This window comes from Pelodiscus sinensis, chromosome 27, assembly GCF_049634645.1.
Source record: "Pelodiscus sinensis isolate JC-2024 chromosome 27, ASM4963464v1, whole genome shotgun sequence".
In the NCBI taxonomy this organism is placed as follows: domain Eukaryota; kingdom Metazoa; phylum Chordata; order Testudines; family Trionychidae; genus Pelodiscus; species Pelodiscus sinensis.
Genome location: NC_134737.1, coordinates 16,182,742 through 16,201,901, shown reverse-complemented (window position 1 = coordinate 16,201,901; position 19,160 = coordinate 16,182,742). Strand labels below are relative to the sequence as shown.

General features: G+C 50.1%; 1 protein-coding gene across 4 annotated transcripts; it reads right to left on the bottom strand.

The window, feature by feature from the left end:
* Positions 1 to 845: 845 nt before the first annotated feature.
* On the bottom strand, positions 846 to 15,797 carry LOC102447519 (sperm acrosome membrane-associated protein 3-like). Of its 4 annotated transcripts, none has more exons than XM_075910071.1 (5): positions 11,534 to 11,651; positions 2,612 to 2,835; positions 2,143 to 2,301; positions 1,749 to 1,827; positions 846 to 985 (listed from the first exon to the last, which is right to left on the bottom strand). In XM_075910071.1, the coding sequence occupies exons 2-5, from the start codon at positions 2,748 to 2,750 to the stop codon at positions 910 to 912; spliced, it is 453 nt and encodes a 150-aa protein (XP_075766186.1). In that variant the 5' UTR covers positions 2,751 to 2,835; positions 11,534 to 11,651; the 3' UTR covers positions 846 to 909. The 4 variants fall into 4 exon arrangements, with proteins under 4 accessions (XP_075766186.1, XP_006128997.1, XP_075766187.1 ...); XM_006128935.4 differs by lacking the exon at positions 11,534 to 11,651 and adding an exon at positions 3,112 to 3,242; XM_075910070.1 differs by lacking the exons at positions 846 to 985; positions 1,749 to 1,827; positions 2,143 to 2,301 and adding exons at positions 13,026 to 13,189; positions 13,595 to 14,343; positions 15,639 to 15,797 and having other exon boundaries at positions 2,700 to 2,835; positions 11,534 to 11,712.
* Positions 15,798 to 19,160: the final 3,363 nt, after the last annotated feature.

Here is a 19,160-nt window from a genome sequence, read left to right as displayed (position 1 = left end):
CGTGCCAAGTGGTAGCCAGTCCTTGAAGGGAGCCAGTTTAAAAAACGGCTCCCCATGCAGGCTGGCTGCCTACTGCCCCACACTGCTGCCTCTGATACAGAGACAGCAGCGCAGGATAGCAACAGCCCCTGTCCGCAGGGTTCTGAGCTCCCTCCCCCCGGTCCATTCTCCTGGCTGCTGCCTCTGTTAGAGGCAGCAGCTTGGGGGGGCGGAAGACGACACTGTGGAGATGGTGCCGTGGGGAACCAGCTTTTATACTGGCTTCCCCCAGCACCTGCTTCTTCCCTCCCTTGCTTCTTCTGATACAGAGGCAGCGCGTGGGGGGACGGATGCGAATAGTCATAGTTGACTAGAGTAATTGACAAACTTAGGCTTATCGGTTAGTCAACTACTTGCTTGGGACAAGGGGGCCACAATCAATAGAAACATTAGTCTCCAAAGAGATGGCTGAACAGAAATGGGAATAGAAACAGGCTTCCTGACTCTCAGCGCCTCCCAGAACTGGGAATCGAATCCAAGAGCCCCGACCCACAGACTCCATCCTCCTTGCTCTTGTCACTAGGACCCTCACAACCATCCCGGAGCTGGGAATTGAATCCAGGAGTCTTGACTCCAGCCCGCCTCCCGCTCTAGATCCTATTGTCTTCTCTCAAAAAAATTCATGACCCTTTTGTCATTAGGCCTTCAGAGAGCTTTATTCAGGAACACTTGCTCCCAGTGCCCTATAGTGCAGTCCCATCTGTGACTACTAGAGGCAGCGCTCCCCCACAGTTAGTGACCCACTTGGGCGCTAGTGAAGAAGAAGTAGGGGCTCATGGGGGATTTCAGTGAGTTGCTAAATCAGCAGAGGCCTGGTGTGACTGCAGTGTATGCTCCATCTAGCAGGTCCAGGGCATCCCAGGCATGCCTTCATCTACTTCCCACATTACATCCTTCCACCCACTGGGAGAGGTCGCGGCCCTCACAATGTTTCCTCCAGGCCAGCCTGAGAAGAGTAAACAGAGAGAACAAAGTCAATGAGATCAGCTGGCTTTGAGAGCAGTGCTGCATGGGGATGACTTGTGCAGTGCTGAGATGCAGCCAGTTCTGGGTGGGGCAGCTGGATCACAGCTACACAGACACGTGGTGCAGGGTTCACTCATCAGGCTGAGATGGGGCAGGAGCAGCCAGGTTACAAGTGCAGTGGCAAAGCATGGAGCTAGCTCACATGGTACTGAGCAGGAGTTGCCAGAAGCTCCTTTTCTGGCATGTGGGGAATCTGCGGGGCTCCCTACTGCCTCTGTGGGCCAGATTCGGCCCGCAGGCCATATTTTGCCCAGGCCTGCTGTGGGGGAAGCATTTGAGTATCAGCAGCATTGCCTGAGGATTGCTTGCCCAGGCCTGAGCAGCAGCTGCCTATGGTCCGAGCAGCAAGCTCACAGCCTGGTTGCCCTGTGCTGTTTTGCAGTTTGTTGGGTTGTATAAAGAGTACCAAACTAGAGCACGTTTTCCTTACGCTGCCTTGTTTTCTGGGGTTTTCTGGTGGGGACTGCGTTGTGTAGCTTTTTGTTGCACTAAATATTGCTGTATACCATTGTGTTGCACTGCATTGACTACGTTGCAATGTGCAATGCCATGGTGCAGCTGGGTAGTGCTGTGTTGTGCATGTTGTGGGGCAGAGGTGGTGGTGTAGTGCCAGGTTACACTGTGCTGCACACTTTGCCTTTTGCTGTGCAGGGCCACATTGGCCGTCTGTCCGCATCCCTTACCAGGCCCCGAGGCCCCTTGGCTGCTGCACAATCTGCATGGCACACACAATGTCATCATTGATGTTACTGGTCAACAAATCTGGGAAGGGAGAAGAGAGTGAGGATGGGTGTATCCCTTGGTAACTCAACTCCCTGGGAGCCCTGGTCCTTCTAGCTGGAGAGACAACCTTTCAGCTAATTAGCCCCCCTTCTCTCTTCCTCCCCCCCCCCCAACACCACCCCACCCCCTTGCTCTCTGGGATACCTTCTGCTGTCCCCAGAAGGCAAGGATAGTTCTTTGCCATTCCAAAATGGCCTGGCCTGGACTACGCACCTCCTGAGGGCCCAACCTGCCATGCAAGTCTCTAGCTCAGGGCAATTGGGCTCTGTTCTGGGCCTGGAAGCAGGGACTCACCGCTGCAGTGCATGTGGCACAGGTTCCGGGCAGAGCTCTTGTAGTCCTCACACCATAGGCGGCTGTTGATCTGGAAGATGCCGTTGTCGGTGCTGCCATCAGCTTCATGGTCTACAGTGCCCGTGTCGAACCGACTCTCGTGAAAAGCCAAGCACAACCCTGAGGCAAGGATTAGTAATCTTCACTGAGCCCCAGGGGTGGGGCTGGGGAAGCGTCACGCACAGAGCCACATGGGGATGGGAATGGGGAAGAGTCATGCACAGTGCCTTGTTGGGCTGGGGGAGGGTCACGCACAGAGCCACATGGGGGTGAGGCTGGGAGTGGGACACATGCACAGAGCCCTTTGTATGGGGCCAGGGGAGGAATATGAACAGATCTCTGTGGGAAGGGCTGGGGGTGGGTTCGTGGGTTTCCCTGGGGGAAGGGGAATCTACACACAGCCCCATGGGAAGGCCAGGGGCCCACTCACAGTCAGCCAGGCTGTAGCCTCGGAACCCATCCATCCCTGCGTGGTGCAGCACCTGGGCTAGCTCGCAGCGCTGGAAGATCTTTCCCATGTTCCCTGTGAGGAGGGAGGCCAAGGTGGCCAGCAGCACAAGAGACACCATTCCTGCAGTGTGGCCGGAGGTGGAATGTGCACTCTAGGGGACGTCTGCAGCCCCAGATCCAGTACAGGCTGCTTACACAGGTACACTGTAAAGGAGGAGGGGAGCGTTGTTTGAATGCCTGTAGTGGGACCTTATCCTATGGAACGTGTCGCTCCACTCTGCCAGGCAGCCCTCCATCTATGGGCCATGGCTAGCCAGCCAAGATGGCCCAGGAGGACTCGTTCAGCCTAAACAATGATGGTCTCAGGTCCATAGAAGGTTGCCAGCAGTGATGATGGCTGTCCTGCCCTTTGCGGGGCTAGCTGGAATGCAAACTAGGATATGGCTCCTCCCTTGGTTCCCCTTCCAGACAGTTGCTCACCAGGGCTGTGCAGTGTACAGAAGCAGCAAGTCCCAGATTCCTCCTGAGGGCCAAAGTCAGGGCTGGTGTTCCAGAACGTGCCGGGACCTTGTGATGTCATGGCTTTGCTGCTTCTAGAACCTACCCTGTCTAAGACACAAGTCTGTCGTCACTCTAGGGCCCACCAATGTACCCTTGCTGTGAGCTCAGATGTAAACGTATGGTTCTAGCCCCTGCTTTGGGGCAGGGCAGTGTACGTCATCTGTGTCAAAACTTAAGTACCAGAAGTTGTAGGTTATAGTCTATCTTTCTACTTGTGATGACAGACACTTCATATCCCTTCTAGAGTGTGTCACAAGGTCAGGCCAGAATGCTACATGACAGTTCCAAGGATGCAAGTAGATTAGCCCTCAATGAAACCGGTCTCTCTTCTTGGGATAAGTTAAAAAGTATCCCTGAGTCTAAGAACTGGTAGAAGGGACAACAGCAAAATAAAGACAACGGATTTCAAGAAAGCAGACATTAGCCAACTAGTGAATTGGCAGAGAAGATCCCATGGGAAGCTGGGATGTAAAATCCTGTTGAAAATGTTAACTAGTTACATGGGGGCCCAGCTAGGCTGGAGCACCCCTCCACCCATATTGGGCAGGGGGCTGCTCCAGTCCAGCTGGGCCACCAGTTAATCGCTTCTCAGGTGACACTCTACAGTGGAAACCAAGTTAAATTACAAAGTGTAACTATAAACTACATGGCTGTGTCTAGACTGGCAAATTTTTCCACAAAAGCAGGTGCTTTTGTGGAAAAACTTGCCAGCTGTCTACACTGGCTGCTTTGAATTTGCGCAAGAACACTGACGATCTAATGTAAGATTGTCAGTGTTCTTCCGCAAATACAATGACTCTCCCGTTCGGGAAAAAATCCCTCTTGCGCAAATGCTTTTGCGCAAGAGGGCCAGTGTAGACAGCTGAGAACCGTTTTGCGCAAAAAAGCCCCGATGGCGAGAATGGCGATCGGGGCTTTCTTGCGCAAAACCGCAAGAAAAACTTTTCCGTTAAAAACATTTGCGGAAAATCATGCCAGTCTAGACGCAGCCCACAAGTATGTAAAGGGGAAAAATAGGCTAATGCACAAAACAAGATCAAACTATCTACTACTTATATAAAGGGTAACAAGAAATACAGATACATTAGTAGCAAGAAGAGGAACAAGGACAGTCTAAGATCTGACCTGCGAGAGTAGGGGGTTTGGCTGGGGGGCAAGGTCCCTTACCAGAGTATGGGCTCCCTCAATGGTTACAAGAAGTGCATGATTCAGATTTAGAGACAGGCAGCCACCTGCCCTCAGGGCTTGGGAGATGTTAGGATCAGAGTGCTAGTGTGGTTGTTAGCAACAAAAAGGAAAATGGAATGTTTGAAATAAAATTTTCGGTTCTGGATGTACAATCAGTCCTTGCAGGTATGTAAAGTATGTAAGGGTGTCGCCAGCCAGCCCATAAGGCGCAAGAATGAAGTCAGAAAGAGAGGAGGGGAGAGGGCAAACCATGGGCCAGAGCAGACAAACAACCGCATTCAAAGGAATCCAATGCATCAGGGAAGGGCAGACAAATAAGCAGTGGCAAATTTTTAAAGTGCTTCTACACAAATGCTAGGAGTCAGACTAATAAGATGGGTGAACTAGAGTACCTCGTATTAAAGGAGGAGATTGACATAATAGGCATCACTGAAACCTGGTGGAATGAGGAAAATCTGTGGGACACAATCATACCGGGATATAAAATATATAGAAAGGATAGAGCAGGCCGGGTGGGTGGCGGAGTGGCGCTGTATGTGAAAGATAATATAGAATCAAATGAAATAAAAATATTAAGTGAATCAACATGTTCAATACAATCGCAATGGATAGTAATTCCATGCTCCAATAATAAGAAATTAGCAGTAGAGATGTATTACTGACCACCTGACTAGGACCGCGATACTGACATTGAAATGCTAAGGGAGATTAGAGAGGCTACCAAAATAAAGAACTCTATAATAATGGGGGATTTTAATTACCCCCATATTGACTGGATACATGTCACCTCAGGAAGAGAAGCGGAGATAAAATTTCTCAATGGCTTAAATGACTGCTTCTTGGAGCAGCTGGTACAGGAACCCACAAGGGGAGATGCAATTCTCGATTTAGTCCTGAGTGGAGTGCAGGATCAGGTCCAGGATATAACCATTACAGGACCGCTTGGGAATAGTGACCATAATATAATAACATTTAACATTCCTGTGGTGGGAAGAACACCTCAGCAGTCCAGCACCCTGGCATTTAATTTCAAAAAGGGGAATTACACAAAAATGAGGAGGTTAATTAAACAGAAATTAAAAGGCACAGTGACTAGAGCCAAATCCCTGAAAGCTGCATGGAAACTTTTTAAAGACACCATAATAGAGGCCCAACTTAAATGTATACCCCAAATTTAAAAACATAGCAAGAGACCTTAAAAAGAGTCACCGTGGCTTAACCACCATGTAAAAGAAGCAGTGAGGGACCAAAAGGCATCTTTTAAGAAGTGGAAGTCCAATCCTAGTGAGATAAATAGAAAGGAACATAAACACTGTCAAATCAAGTGTAAAAATGTAATAAGAAAAGCAAAAAAAGATTTTGAGGACCAGCTAGCCAGAAACTCAAAAAGAAATAACAAAATGTTTTTTAAGTACATTAGAAGCAGGAAGCCTGATAAAAAACCTGTGGGTCCCCTAGATGATCAAGCTATAAAAGGAGCAATCCAGGACGCCATTGCGGAGAAACTAAATGATTTCTTTGCTTCAGTCTTCACGGCTGAGGACGTTGGGGAGATTCCTGAATCTGCACCGTCCTTTGTGGGTGATGAATCTGAGGAACTGTCCCGGATTGAAGTGTCATTAGAGGAGGTTTTGGAACAAATAGAAAAACTTAATGTTAACAAATCTCTGGGACTGGATGGCATTCATCCAAGGGTTCTAAAAGAACTCAAATGGGAAATTGCTGAACTATTATCTGTGGTTTTTAACCTATCCTTTAAATCGGTTTCCGTACCTAATGACTGGAAGGTAGCCAACGTGACACCAATATTTAAAAAGGGCTCTGGAAGCGATCCTGGCAATTACAGACTGGTAAGTCTAACTTCAGTACTGGGCAAATTAGTCAAAACAATAGTAAAGAATAAAATTGTGAAGCATGTAGAAGAACATAATTTGTTGGACAAAAGTCAACATGGTTTCTGTAAATGGAAATCCTGTTTTACTAATCTATTAGAGTTCTTTGCAGGGGTTAACAAACATGTAGACAAGGGGGATCCAGTAGCTAGAGTATACTTGGATTTTCAGAAAGCCTTTGACAAGGTCCCTCAGCAAAGGCTCTTGTGTAAATTACATGGCCATGGGATAAGAGAGAAGGTCCTTTCTTGGATTGAGAACTGGTTAAAAGACAGGAAACAAAGGGTAGGAATAAATGGTAAATTTTCAGATTGGAGAGGGGTAACTAGTGGTGTCCCCCAAGGGTCAGTCCTGGGACCAATCCTTTTCAACTTATTCATAAATGATCTGGAGAAAGGGGTAAGCAGTGAGGTGGTAAAGTTTGCAGATGATACAAAACTGTTTAGGATAGTCAAGACAGAAGCAGACTGTGAGGGACTCCAAGAAGATCTCACCAAACGGAGTGATTGGGCAACAAAATGGCAAATGAAATTTAATGTGGATAAGTGTAAAGTAATGCACATTGGGAAAAATAACCCCAGCTATACGTACAGTATGATGGGGGCTAATTTGGCTACGACAAATCAGGAAAGAGATCTTGGAGTTATTGTGGACAGTTCTCTGAAAACTTCCACACAGTGTGCAGCGGTGGTCAAAAAGGCAAATAGGAAGCTAGGAATTATTAGGAAAGGGATAGAAAATAAGACCCAGAATATCTTACTGCCCCTGTATAAAACTATGGTACGCCCACATCTTGAATACTGTGTACAGATGTGGTCTCCTCACCTCAAAAAAGATATTTTGGCCTTGGAAAGGGTTCAGAAAAGGGCAACTAAAATGATTAGGGGTTTGGAGCGGGTCCCATATGAGGAGAGGTTAAAGCGACTGGGACTTTTCAGTTTAGAAAAGAGGAGACTGAGGGGGGATATGATAGAGGTCTATAAAATCATGAGTGGTGTGGAGAGGGCCGATAAAGAAAAGTTATTTATTAGTTCCCTAAATAGAAGAAATAGAGGACACCAAATGAAATTAATGGGGAGCAGGTTTAAAACTAATAAAAGAAAGTTCTTCTTCACACAGCGTGTAGTCAACCTGTGGAACTCCTTGCCAGAGGAGGCGGTGAAGGCTAGGACTATAATAGAGTTTAAAGAGAAGCTAGATAATTTCATGGAGGTTAGGTCCATAAAAGGCCATTAGCCAGGGGATAAAATGGTGTCCTTGGCCTCTGTCTGTCAGAGGCTGGAGAGGGATGGCAGGAGACAAATCACTTGATCATTGTCTTCGGTCCACCCTCTCTGGGGCACCTGGTGCTGGCCACTGTCGGTAGACAGGATACTGGGCTAGATGGACCTTTGGTCTGACCCAGTATGGCCGTTCTTATGAAGTGAAGTGAGAACCCAGCTGTGATATTGTGTAAGTGTGAAAGTTGTTTTGTGTAATTTGGATGGCTCTGATGCTGTGCTTCAGTTTGCAAGGGCAAAGATGAGAAAAATGACCATTTGAACTAAAGGACCATGGTTAACATTCTAAGACTGTCATACTTCAGATATTTAATAGTATATTTCAGATACTCTTAAAATTTCTATAAACTTAGAGGAAACAAGTTTTATTTGTTCATGTACAGCATGAGTAAATAGTTTTGCATATCCTAGGATTCTAATTTATCATATATGACAGGGATAAATAATGCATGCAGATTCCGCATATGTCATAAAATGGATACAAATGCAATTTTTAGAAAGAAGTATTCAAAAGTTTAACAACTGCACATGTGTCTAAGGGCGGGGGGGGGAGGTTTGGTCTACAGCTGGCCCTTCTCTTGGCCTCACCAGACCATGGTACTAATGGTATGAAGATTGTCTGTGTTCATGTAGCTGGTGAATTGTATTCTGGCCCTATGGGTATGTTCTGCTGTAACTAAGACCACTGTGGGGAGAGAGAGAAGGAAGGAGCAATTAATGGAAACCCCTAGGCAGATAATGAATCTGGAAATGCCTCAGCGCATGGGGTAAGGCCTGATTTGACCTGGTTGGACACAGGGAAATAGGGGCATCCTATGCTGAATACAGGACACCTGGTAAAATTTCTCCTATTCAAGCTAGTTCAATGCCAATCAATCAGAATTATTCAGTACAAAAGTTCAAATTAATGTCAAGTTGACTGAGCCCTGATAAAAAATGCTGCACAGCAGGAGTCTTCTGATCTTTAAGGTTTGCAGGGGGAGAGGTGACATGCCTCTCTCACATGAGGATGTGGGTGATTGGCCAACCTGACCCAATCCTCCCTACCCAATGCTCTCCACCTTCCATACCAGGCTGGGGCCCCAGGGCAGACTCACTTTTCCTGATACCTGGCACTGTCTTCTCAAGGCAACATGGGGGAGAGGTATGCAGATCACAGGCCCCCCTGCCCAGATGTGTTGCAGTTCACACCAGAACATGGCAAGCAGCAGCCTTTTGGCACTGTGCAGGAGGGAATGGGCAGTACTCAAAACACACCACTTGCCCCTCCCACTACTGCACCCCTCTTTCTCTTTACTGTCTTTCATCACTAAAGGCCCATAATTCAGAGGTATGTTCAATGAGTTCACCCCATAAGTGTCAGGCAATACCTCTGCTTCCGTCTGCTCCACTGCAATTGGCTCAGTTTCTAGTTTCCACTAGACAATCACTACCCCCTGTGCCACTGTTACTGCATCAGAATGAATATCACATTTTATCACATGCCATAGCGCTTGGTGATTGTAATGGGGTGGAACTAGGGTTGCCAGGTGTCTGGTTTTTGCCCGGACAGTCTGTCTGGATTAAAAAAAAAACAATGTCCGGTATTTTCTGTTTTTCTTGGACAGAAGGCCAGCAGGGACATTTTTCCCTTGCCACGGCTGGCGGGGGAGTGGGGAGCATGGGAATTTAAATGCACAGTGACTTTTTTCCCCTCAACAAGTTTGGTCTCTTCCCTCCCACTTTTTTTTCCCCTCAACAAGTTTGGTTTCCCCTTCCCAATTTTTCCCCCACCATGTTTGGGATTTTCTGTCAAGTTATCTGGCAACCCTAGGTGGAACCCCACTTCTAGTGCAGGCCTTGCAGTGCATCGCTGCCACATCCCAGATCTAAGATTCAGCACCTAGTTATCCATGATTTCTCTCTACCGATCACTGAACAAGACAAGGATTTGCAACATAATCTAATCAGCTCTACCTTTCAACAGTACAGAGAAAAGTATCAAATAATGCATAGGACGCACTAGCAAGACCCTGCACTACCAAACATAAACACTCATTCCCACATTCTCTCTCCTGTCCAACTCTTTAGTATCCCTGTCCCTGCATAACAAGTGAGACTCAGTGATCCCCTCAAATCAGGGCAGGCTAAGTATGGTTCTGCAACCTTTACTTCTATAATGAGGGTAACAGCATTTCATTAGATCTGCATTCAATAAAGTGATTTGTAACCCAACCCTAGCCAAAACTTTGGCAAAGCAGCTCCATCACGCTGTGTGCCTAGGAAAAGTAGGTGTGTTTATGCAAATACAGTCCCCTCCTGAAATCTTTTCATGTTGGCTCATTGCTAGAGGTTAGAGGAAAGCTCATTCAGACTTTGCTTATACAGGTAATCTTTGTCCTGTGTGTGCTGGATGGATCCCATTACAGGTCACATTCTTGAATATCATCCTAGGGCAGTGGTGGGACTGAGGAAATCCATGACCCCTTCCCACCCCTGGCCAGTTGCAGATTTCTTCTGTTCAGAGACTGCTGTCACTGTCAGCTGAGCTGGGATATTTCTGCCTGCCGGGGGTGCTGCTGTGCTCCTGGGAAGCTGTCAACACCGGTGCTGCTACCAGCCCCGGGGGCGCTCTGATCAGCGGTGCCGTGGCATGCAGTGTTGATGTTGGCACCGAGGTAGCTCCAGAAGGTGGTGCTTTTGCCCACAGCTGGAGCATTGCAAACCCCGGTGCCAATGCCTGCACTGGGGCTACTTTGTGCGCAGGCGCCTGCACTTGTCTTGGGGGCACTCCAGTCGCTGGGAACGCTCCCAGCAGCGGTGCCGTTGCCTGCACCGGAGGCATTTCAACGCCCGCTGCCACTGCCACCCTTCGGGGCGTCTGCAAGGGAGGTGTCGAATCCAGCGCTGTGTGCGCCGAGACAGCTCTTGCTGTTGCCGAACCTGGAGGCGCTGGGAGCCCCAGAGGGGCTAAAGTCAACGTCGGCGCCTGCCCCAGGTTCAGTCTGCAAAATCGGCACCGATGCCATCTCCGTCGCGCTCAGAGTCGCTGGGGACGTTGCCATAACAATTGTGCTGGCGACAAAGGGACCTGTGGTTGGGAAGGCCAGTGCCCTGCTCAGTGCCGGGAGAGGGAACCCTGAATGTCAGCAGCCGCTAAGGCTATCAGGTCCCTCCGGGGTGGAGGGCTGCATATCCTGCAGGGTTCCTTCTGTCCCCAGTGCCGGTATGGCCTCGGTCTGGTCCCCATCTTGCCGTGACTGGCCATGGGACTTAGTAGCCGAGTGCCCCTCCTTAGGGCGCACCTTGCAGCTTGTTTTGTGAGGGGAACGGCCCCTCCGGTCCTTAGATCCCTTCCCCGAGGGAGATTGCGACCGGTGCCTGGAGGGCTTAGCCTTCGCCTTGGTCGGTGCAGAGGGAGCTTCCCGCTCCACAGAAGTGGCATCGTGCGCCGACTGACTGTCCTCCGGTGCGGGAGGCTGCAGGGAGGACTCCATTCATAATCTCTTCAAGCGAGAGTCCCTCTCGCGCCTTGACCTCGGTTTAAACCCCCTGCAGATCTTGCAGGTTTGGGTACAATGCGCCTCTCCCAGGCACTTGAAGCAGGAGACACGAGGCTCTCCGCAGGGCTTAGGTTTGAGGCAGGACTGGCAGGGTTTAAAACCCTGTGGTCCTGGCATCCCCTCCCCAGCTGGGGAGGGGGAAGGTAACTAGTGTCCAACTATTTACAGGGCAACTACTGAAATTAACGCTATTTACAAACACAGTAACGACTATCTAAGGGAAGACAAAGTCTAAGGCTCCACCTGCCGCACAGGCGGGAAAGAGGAACTGAGGGGCTGGAGGGGCCAGCAGGGGTGTATATGCGCTGTTATACTGGCGCCACTCAGGGGGCTCCCTGCTGGCCCTAAGGGTACTGCGAGATCCGTGCACGCGGCCCGCACACACCTAATTGGACTGGACACGAGCAAGCCGAAGAACTACAGTTACGAGGTAAGTAACCTCTTTCTTCTGTTCAGAGACTGCTGTCGCTGTCAGCTGAGCTGGGATAGTTCTGCCTGCCCGGGGTGCTGCTGTGCTCCTGCAGAGATGGAGTGTCACTCACGCCCATGATGTCCTGACTCTCCGTTCTGGCAGGCTGGGCAGCCCCACTTGGCTGGAACGATGAATCTTTCTGGAGTCTGGGAGACAGGAATTAAAGACACAACCAGAGAACGTAAAGCCCCATTCAATTATATTAATTCCTCCCCAGCACAAACCTTCCCTGCATGTTGTAAGTACCAGGCTATAGTCATGCAAAGAGACTGTCCAAAATAAGGGCCTCTCTTATGCCAGATATTATCCAACAAATAGTCTGATAGCACTTTAAAGACTAACAAACTATGTTTAAAGTACTATTTGTTGTTTAAGTTTTTCCTGTTACAGACTAACTCGGCTACCCCTCTGAAAATATTCTCCAGCCCCTATTCAAGATCAGGGACCCTTTGTGCTGGATGCTGCACAGACTCCAACCTAGGCTATGGTTCCCATTGGTCCGGGCACACTGTGGACAATGAGTAAGTACTCAGAGGCATAAAGAGCTGCATAAGGTCTCTGGAAGAGGAAAGAACAGAACCCAAGTGTCCTGAGCCCATGTGTGAGAGGTGTGGTACATCATCAGTGTGGGAAACAGGTGGCAACCTTTTCTCCTGTAAGCAAGGGGGAAAGAGACAGAACCTGAACAGGCTCACCCTGGAACCCTACTTGTATGTGGAGGGAATAGCAAAGCCACACACAGTGCCCAGTCAATCTGTGGAACTCCTTGCCAGAGGATGTGAAGACAAGCACTTTAATATGGTTCAAAAAAGAGCTAGATAAGTTTATGGATGTTAGGTCCATCAATGGCTATTAGCAAGAGTGGGTGGGAATGGTGTCCCTAGCCTCTGTTTGTAGATGGATGACAGGAGAGGGACCATATGAGGATTACCTGTTGTGTTCGCTCCCTCTGGGGCACTTGGTGCTGGCCACTGTCGGCAGACAGGATACTGGGTTAAATGGACCTTTGGTCTGACCCAGTATGAACGCTCTTAAGTTCTTATGCCACATTACCAGGGAATTCAGTTTGGTTTCCAGCTCTGAAAGCTACTTCCTGCAGAACTGCATCCTGCAGCCCTTCCTTCCAGCTCCCTGTAGCCCTGCATCCCCTACAGCCACCTGCCATCCTACTACATGTAGCATGAAGCTTCCTATTCAGCCCCCATCCCTCTCCTTGAACCATGGTGCCCCCTGACACTCCGTCCCACTCCCTGAAGAACAGCTCCCCATATGGAGCCTCACTGTGATACAGCACAGTGCCTGCTACTGAGCACCCTGCCCCGCTCTCAGTGCCCCTTTCTGCTCCAAGCGACACAGGACCTCTTGCTTGCTTTATGGATGTCTCCCATCCCATCCAGCCCCACCGGGCCTGTATGGTGCAGGCACCATCTTAGATCCTGTGGCAGTTCAGGCCTCTCACCTGTGCTTGGCTGAGGCAGCCCGGTCCCGCTGCCGGCGGTTCTTGAACCAGTTCCCCACCTGAGTAGGGGTGAGGCCAGTAGCATGGGCCAGCTGGCGCTTGTGGGAGGGGTTGGGGTAGGGGTCCTGCAGGTACCATTCCCGCAGCAGGTTCCGTGTCTTCTCCTGTGGACAGAGAGAGGGGGAATGGGACAGTTATCAACAGAGGGATCAGCTCAGCAGGGAGACCCATAGGCCCCACCCTGATTAGCCTCCCCATGGTTCCATACAGAGCATTCACCACCATGATGGACAGAAGCATCACTGTAGTCTATTCCCAGGGCAGTGGTTGGGGGGGAAAGGATTATCCCCTCCTGTCTGTCCCACCGCAGGAGGGGGTGGGATTGTCCCTACAGAACATTTCTCTGGGAGGGGTACAGTTGTCCCCAACTGTCTGTTCCCTGAGGAAGGTGAATCATCGCCCAGACTTTCATGGGGACAGGAATTGACCCCACAGTTTATTTTCTTACTTAGAGGCTGCTATCATTATCCTCTCTCTCTCTCCTGCCCTACCCCCAATGCCTTGCTCACCTTGAAGCTGCTGGCCTTGTGCTGCATGTTGCTCTTCGGGAAGGTGGAGGATTGTCTCCTGCATGATGAGTGCTGGTCCAGACCCCCCAGGGTTCCTTGGGCCCCATAGGGTGAGGCCTGGCTGCAATTGGGTACCAAAAGAGCTGAGGTGTGGGAGCCCAGCAGCTTGGGACAGGCTGGCACCCAAGGAGAGGCCAGGTGGCACCTGAAAGTAAGGGCAGGTGGCAGGGCCCAGAGGAACCGTGCCAGACGCTCAAACTCCCCACTCTTCTGCAGGGCCTCGCAGACTCGGGCTACCTGCCCTGGGGGGAAGAGTGAAAGTGGTAGTGGCATCAGGGCACAGGGTGAATGGGGTGAGGACAGAGAATGGTGTAAGGTTGAATATGGGATGGAGAGATAGAGGGCAGGGGTGTATAGAAGAAGAATGGGGGAACAGGGCAGGGGATCAGATTGAGTGGGGTATGGGAGTGTGAGGAGGGGCTGCACATGGGACTGGGGTGTGGATACAAGATGGAAGGAGGATGGAACAGGGGACTTTGGTGCCAGGTATGGGGTGGAGAAAAGAGGGAGCAGGGACCTGAGATGGAACGGGGATGGGACAGGTTTGTATGGAGCTGGAATGGTAGGTATTTAAGAGGGAATCAGTATGGGACAAAGGGTTCTGGGGCTGGGACTGACGGACAGGGCAAGGTGTTGGGTCAGGGCTATGGGAGAGGCCTATAGGAGGCAGCCAAAGGGAACTGGACAAACTTGAGGATGGGAGAGAGAAATTACAGAAATTATGTTAATACCACTACCCAGTAACTAGGCAGAACATTGCATCAGGCCCTCCCCTCCCACCACCTTGCTCAGCCATATGTGATGGCAAGAGACCAGCACATGAGATGAACACAGGGTGATAGGACTGTGGCAAGCCTGTGAACATGGCAGCATCTATCTATAGATCTGTCTCGACAGGAGCACTTTTAGATTAGAACAAAGTAGTAAACTGGACTGTAATTTGTTGTTTTATTAACATTTTTTCTATCCTAATCTCACATCCCATGAGATACAATCTGGAAAGAAGATACCACAGTCAAAATCTAAAATAAAAGCAAACCATCCCATTTCTAAGTTAAGAAATTCCTAATTACATTTTGAAAAAAAGTGGATCCAGTGGGAAATCTTTAACTTAAAAAATTTGAATTATAGTGCAGAAAAAAATGTGGGATTCAATACTAACACTAAAAAATAATAATAAAGGGGTTTTTTTGAGTTGTCAAACTTGTTTCCAAAAATGAGAAAAATAGAGGGAAGTTGGGTGTTTGTCAATAGATATGTGGCATATCTATTTGCATCCACAAAAGCTCATGATCCCATCTACATGTTTTGTTAGTCTTTAAGGTGCTACTAGGACTATTTGTTGTTTTTTAAGTTTTTCCTGTCAATAGACAGACAGCCTAGCATGGTGGATACCAACTAGAATTTTATCAAACCAATTGCCCCTCTACATTCAGATCAGATGAAAAATCTTTTAAAAGGATGCAAGAAGATCTTTGCTGGAAAAATTCACCTGGCATAAAATAGTATCTTAAGAAGGATATCCCTAATATAGAGCTATATGTTTATCCAATTGGGGATCACACTGTCTTGTGTCGCTACCCACTTTCTCTTTCCTTGTCTATTTTCTGTCTTTCTAGCTCCTTATCAGGCTAAGAAAGTTCCTGTCCCTCCATTATAAGATAAAAACACTTTTGCAGTCTGTCAAAAATAGTTTAAGAAATCTGATTGTTTGTTGAGCTCCCTTTATTTTCTCAGGAGATCCAACATGTACTGCGACTCTTAATCCTAGCATGTTGCAAAATGTAATCCAAATCATGAACCACACGCCTGCTGGCTTTTTTTAAGCAAAGGCGTTTTATTTCTGAAATAGAATGATACCGATCTGCCGGCTTCCCAGCGCTGTTTGCATCGGAACCTCAGGGCATATCCGACTCCCTTCCACCCCCAAGTGCTGCAATGCAGAGCAGAGGGGTTAATTGCAGTCAGTAAGCTCCGCAGTTACCTGAGGCCGCTGGCGAGTGTCCCACGCCCCAGAGCTGCGAGCGGCCGGGCGTTTCTGTACCCCGTGCCTGCAGGCTTGGCCCAGGAGCTGCGGGGAGCGAGCCTGAGTCAGCCCCGAACGGGAATCACCGGACTCCTGGCGCTCGGCTGGGACACGGAGCGAGGAATAATCCTCACAGCGGCGTGGCCACCTGCCTCTGCTTCTCTCTAATTAGTACGTGAAACTTCACTGCTCCCCCTGCCTGCTCTCCCGCCCAGCCCGCCTCCCTCGGTCCTGCTCCCACCCTGCTTCCCTCCCATTCCCTGCCCTGCCTAGCTCCCACTCCCCCTGCCCCTCTGTTCCCACTCCCCGTCCAACCCCCCCTCTGCTCCACCCCACCCTACTCCCCTGTCCAGCCCCCACATTACTCACCTCCCTCTGCCCCACCCCACCCTGCTCTCCTCCCCCTGCCCCCACTTCACCTGCCCAGCACCCCCACCTCACGCTCTCTCTGTTCTGCCCACCCTACCCAATCCCCACCCTGCTTATTTACCCCTCCCCCTGCCCAACCCCTACCTTACTCAGTCACCCTCTGCTCACCTCCCCCGCCCCACTCCTCTGTTCACCTCCCCTTCCCCAGACCCCACCCTGCTCACCTCCCCCAGCTCACTTACTTCTGCACCACTACCCCTCTGCTCACCTCCCATTGCTCATTTACCCCTTCCCACTCCTCCACCACAAAGCCACCATTTGCCAAGGTCACATCTCCCTTTCCTGTCACAGCACAGAGTCCAAACAGCAGCAGGGAAATGATATTTGGTGTGTGTTTGACATTGATGCAGCCACTAGCCAAAAGTACAAGTGGGTTAAAAATGTTGAAAGTTTATGAAGGACTTGCCCTTCAGTGGTTATTAGCTATGATGACCAGGGACACAACCTCATGCTCTGCATGCCCCTAAATCTTTGCCTGGGACTAGACCAGATGGATCACTTCGTAAATTGCCGTGTTTCATTCGCTCCTTCTGAAGCAGCTGGCACCAGCCACTTTTGGAAGGCAGGACACGGGGTTTGATGAGCCCTGTTGGTCTGATTCAGGGTTATTCTTCTGTTCAGTGCTGGAATCCTGTATCCAGTTCCAGTGCCCAGAGGCCAGGAGGCTATTGATAAACTAGAGAGGGTTAAGAGAAGAGCCATCAGATTGATTAGAAAAGACACACTGTGCCTTACTGTGCCTGGCTGAAGGAGCTCAATCTAATTAGCATAACTGAAAGAAGGTTAGTGGGTGACTTGATCACAATACCTACATGGAGAACAGAAATGCATCTAGGTCTCGTCAGTCCAGCAGACAAAGGTATAACCAGGGCCAGTGGCTGAAAATGAAACTAGACACATTCAGCTAGAAGCAATGTACATGTTTGTAACAGTGAAGGTAATTAGGTGGATTTCCAGCACCAGCTACTTTAAAATCCCGACTGGCTGGTTTTGGTTTTTTTAAAATGATCTGTAGTTTGAACAGGAATTAATGCCAAGAAAGTCCTGTGGCCTGCATTATGCAGGTGGTCAGACCAGATCATCGCAGTAGTCTCTTCTGGCCCTAGAGTGTGTGCCCTGCAGATTAACCATGTAACTAGGTGCTGGTTAGAACCCCTCTTGCTCTCTGAGTTATGGAAGGGATGCTTTGGGCCCTAGCCATGTGCCCCTGGCTCAGCAAAGTGTCTGCACTGGGGCTTTGCTGGCCAGTGCTGTTAGGAGTCAGAGCCAAGCAGCAGCTGTGTTAAATAGCCTTTCCCAGGTTCAGAGCCATAAGCTGCTTGCAGCCAAGCAGGAATTGATGAGCCTTAAGGGATTAGGGTGACAACAGCCTCCATGGTCAGCCACTTAGCATTCCTGCACTATGTTCAATACCACCTGGCTCCCTGGCTGAGCTGCCAGGCCTGGCTGAGAGAAGTCCCAGCCCAGGCAGTGGGGGGTGAGGGCTTAGGGAACAGCTCACCCCCACCCCAAGCAGAAAAGAGCCTCAGGAGCCATGAGTGCCAACACCCAGCCCTGCTCTACCCACTAGAACCCACTTCCCTCGCAGTGCTGGGGACAGAACCCTGGGACCCAACGTCTCACATTAGGCCAAGGGCACTTGCCTATAGTTGCTGGGCTCCAGTACCTGCAGGCAGGGCCATCCTGAGGGGAATGTGGGGCTTAGGGCAATACCCCCTAGGTGCAGAGCCTGGAGCAACCCCAGCTCCCCTCACTGCAGGCCCCCACCCTGCCCCTGCTCTACCCCTTCCCCAAGCCCTGCCCCACCTCTTTGCCCCCTCCTCCAAGCAATGCAGCCTGGGGAAATACAGGGGCCTGGTGCAGTGGCAAAAGCAGGGGTCGCCCTCCGCCCATACTTACCATGGAGGCAGGAGAGCTGGAGTGCCCCATCAGCCTGCTCAGCTCCACCCTCTCCCAGCCTGCTGTGCCCTACTTCTCTGCAGAGGCAGGAAGCAGAGCACCATGGGGCTGGAAGCTGAGCACAGTGGGCCAGGAGATGGTGGCGGGGCAGAGCTCAGGCTCCTGCCTCCTGCATGGTGAATGTAGGGTGTGCGACCCCTGCTGCTGTGCTGCGCCAGGTCTCCATAATCCCTTTGGGTCCCTCCCATCCATAGGATAGTTGGTGCCCTAAGAAGTGCAGGATCTGGGATGGCCATCCTGCTTGCTCCTGTGAACAGAAAGGCTGTACCTGCAGGGTCCAGAATGCTGTGACTGTGGTGTAGGAAGGACAAGTTCTGGCTACCCCCTCCATGCCTTTTACCTGAGCTGGCTCTTAGAGCAGAGTGTCTCTAGAGAGGCCAGGCGCAGCCAGGGTGCTTAGTAAAAACGGGACCATCAGAGATTGAAAGGCCACAGTGGGACAGGAGCGGTGGACTAAGCCATTTGCAGACCAGGCTTGTTTCTCTGCAAATGAGGAGAGTTCAGACATGTCAGATCAATCTGAAAAATGGGAGATTCCAGTGACCTGGCCTGCTGCATTGTCTGAGCTCTACTCTCCGTACCTTTTAACTCCTGCAACAAAGCATTCTGTTGTCATGAGGGCTCAGAACTAATGTTCCATTGAGGAAACAAGCCAGTTTGCACTTCGCCCAGCTGTTGCTTCAGGCAGGGCCTCCTGTATTTAGAGCTGCTGTCATCAGGGATGGTTCTGTGCTGCCCTGTGCCATGCAGGTGAATACACCGTGATAAATGTGTGTGACATGTGACCCTTTTTGCACTGTGCAGGTGCCCTTCTTGGAGCATGGCTCACACAAGAATACACCCTGGACCCATCAGGAGATGAGGGGTCTGCACCAGGGAAAACTCCCCACAAAGTCACATGCTATCTTTTGCAGTGCTACATGGCACTGTCCTTAGTATGAGGCCAGACATCAGTCCCTGGTGTCAGCATGATGCTTTCTCAGGGCATTCTAGATTTTGAGTGACCTAATTACCCCCCTACCATAGCAAAAGAGGCAGGCTGGCACTGAGCTGGCTGACAACTCCCTGTCATGCCTGGTCTCTTAGCCACCC

Bases quoted from the DNA above. Each gene is read 5' to 3' on its own strand.
- LOC102447519 (XM_075910070.1), bottom strand. From the start codon at position 13,927: ATGCCACTACCACTTTCACTCTTCCCCCCAGGGCAGGTAGCCCGAGTC. The intron at 13,190-13,594 runs GTGAGCAAGGCA...CTCTGTCCACAG, and splicing joins ACAAGGCCAGCAGCTTCAAG to GAGAAGACACGGAACCTGCT. The intron at 11,713-13,025 runs GTGAGAGGCCTG...CCTGTCTCCCAG, and splicing joins GCTGCCTCAGCCAAGCACAG to ACTCCAGAAAGATTCATCGT.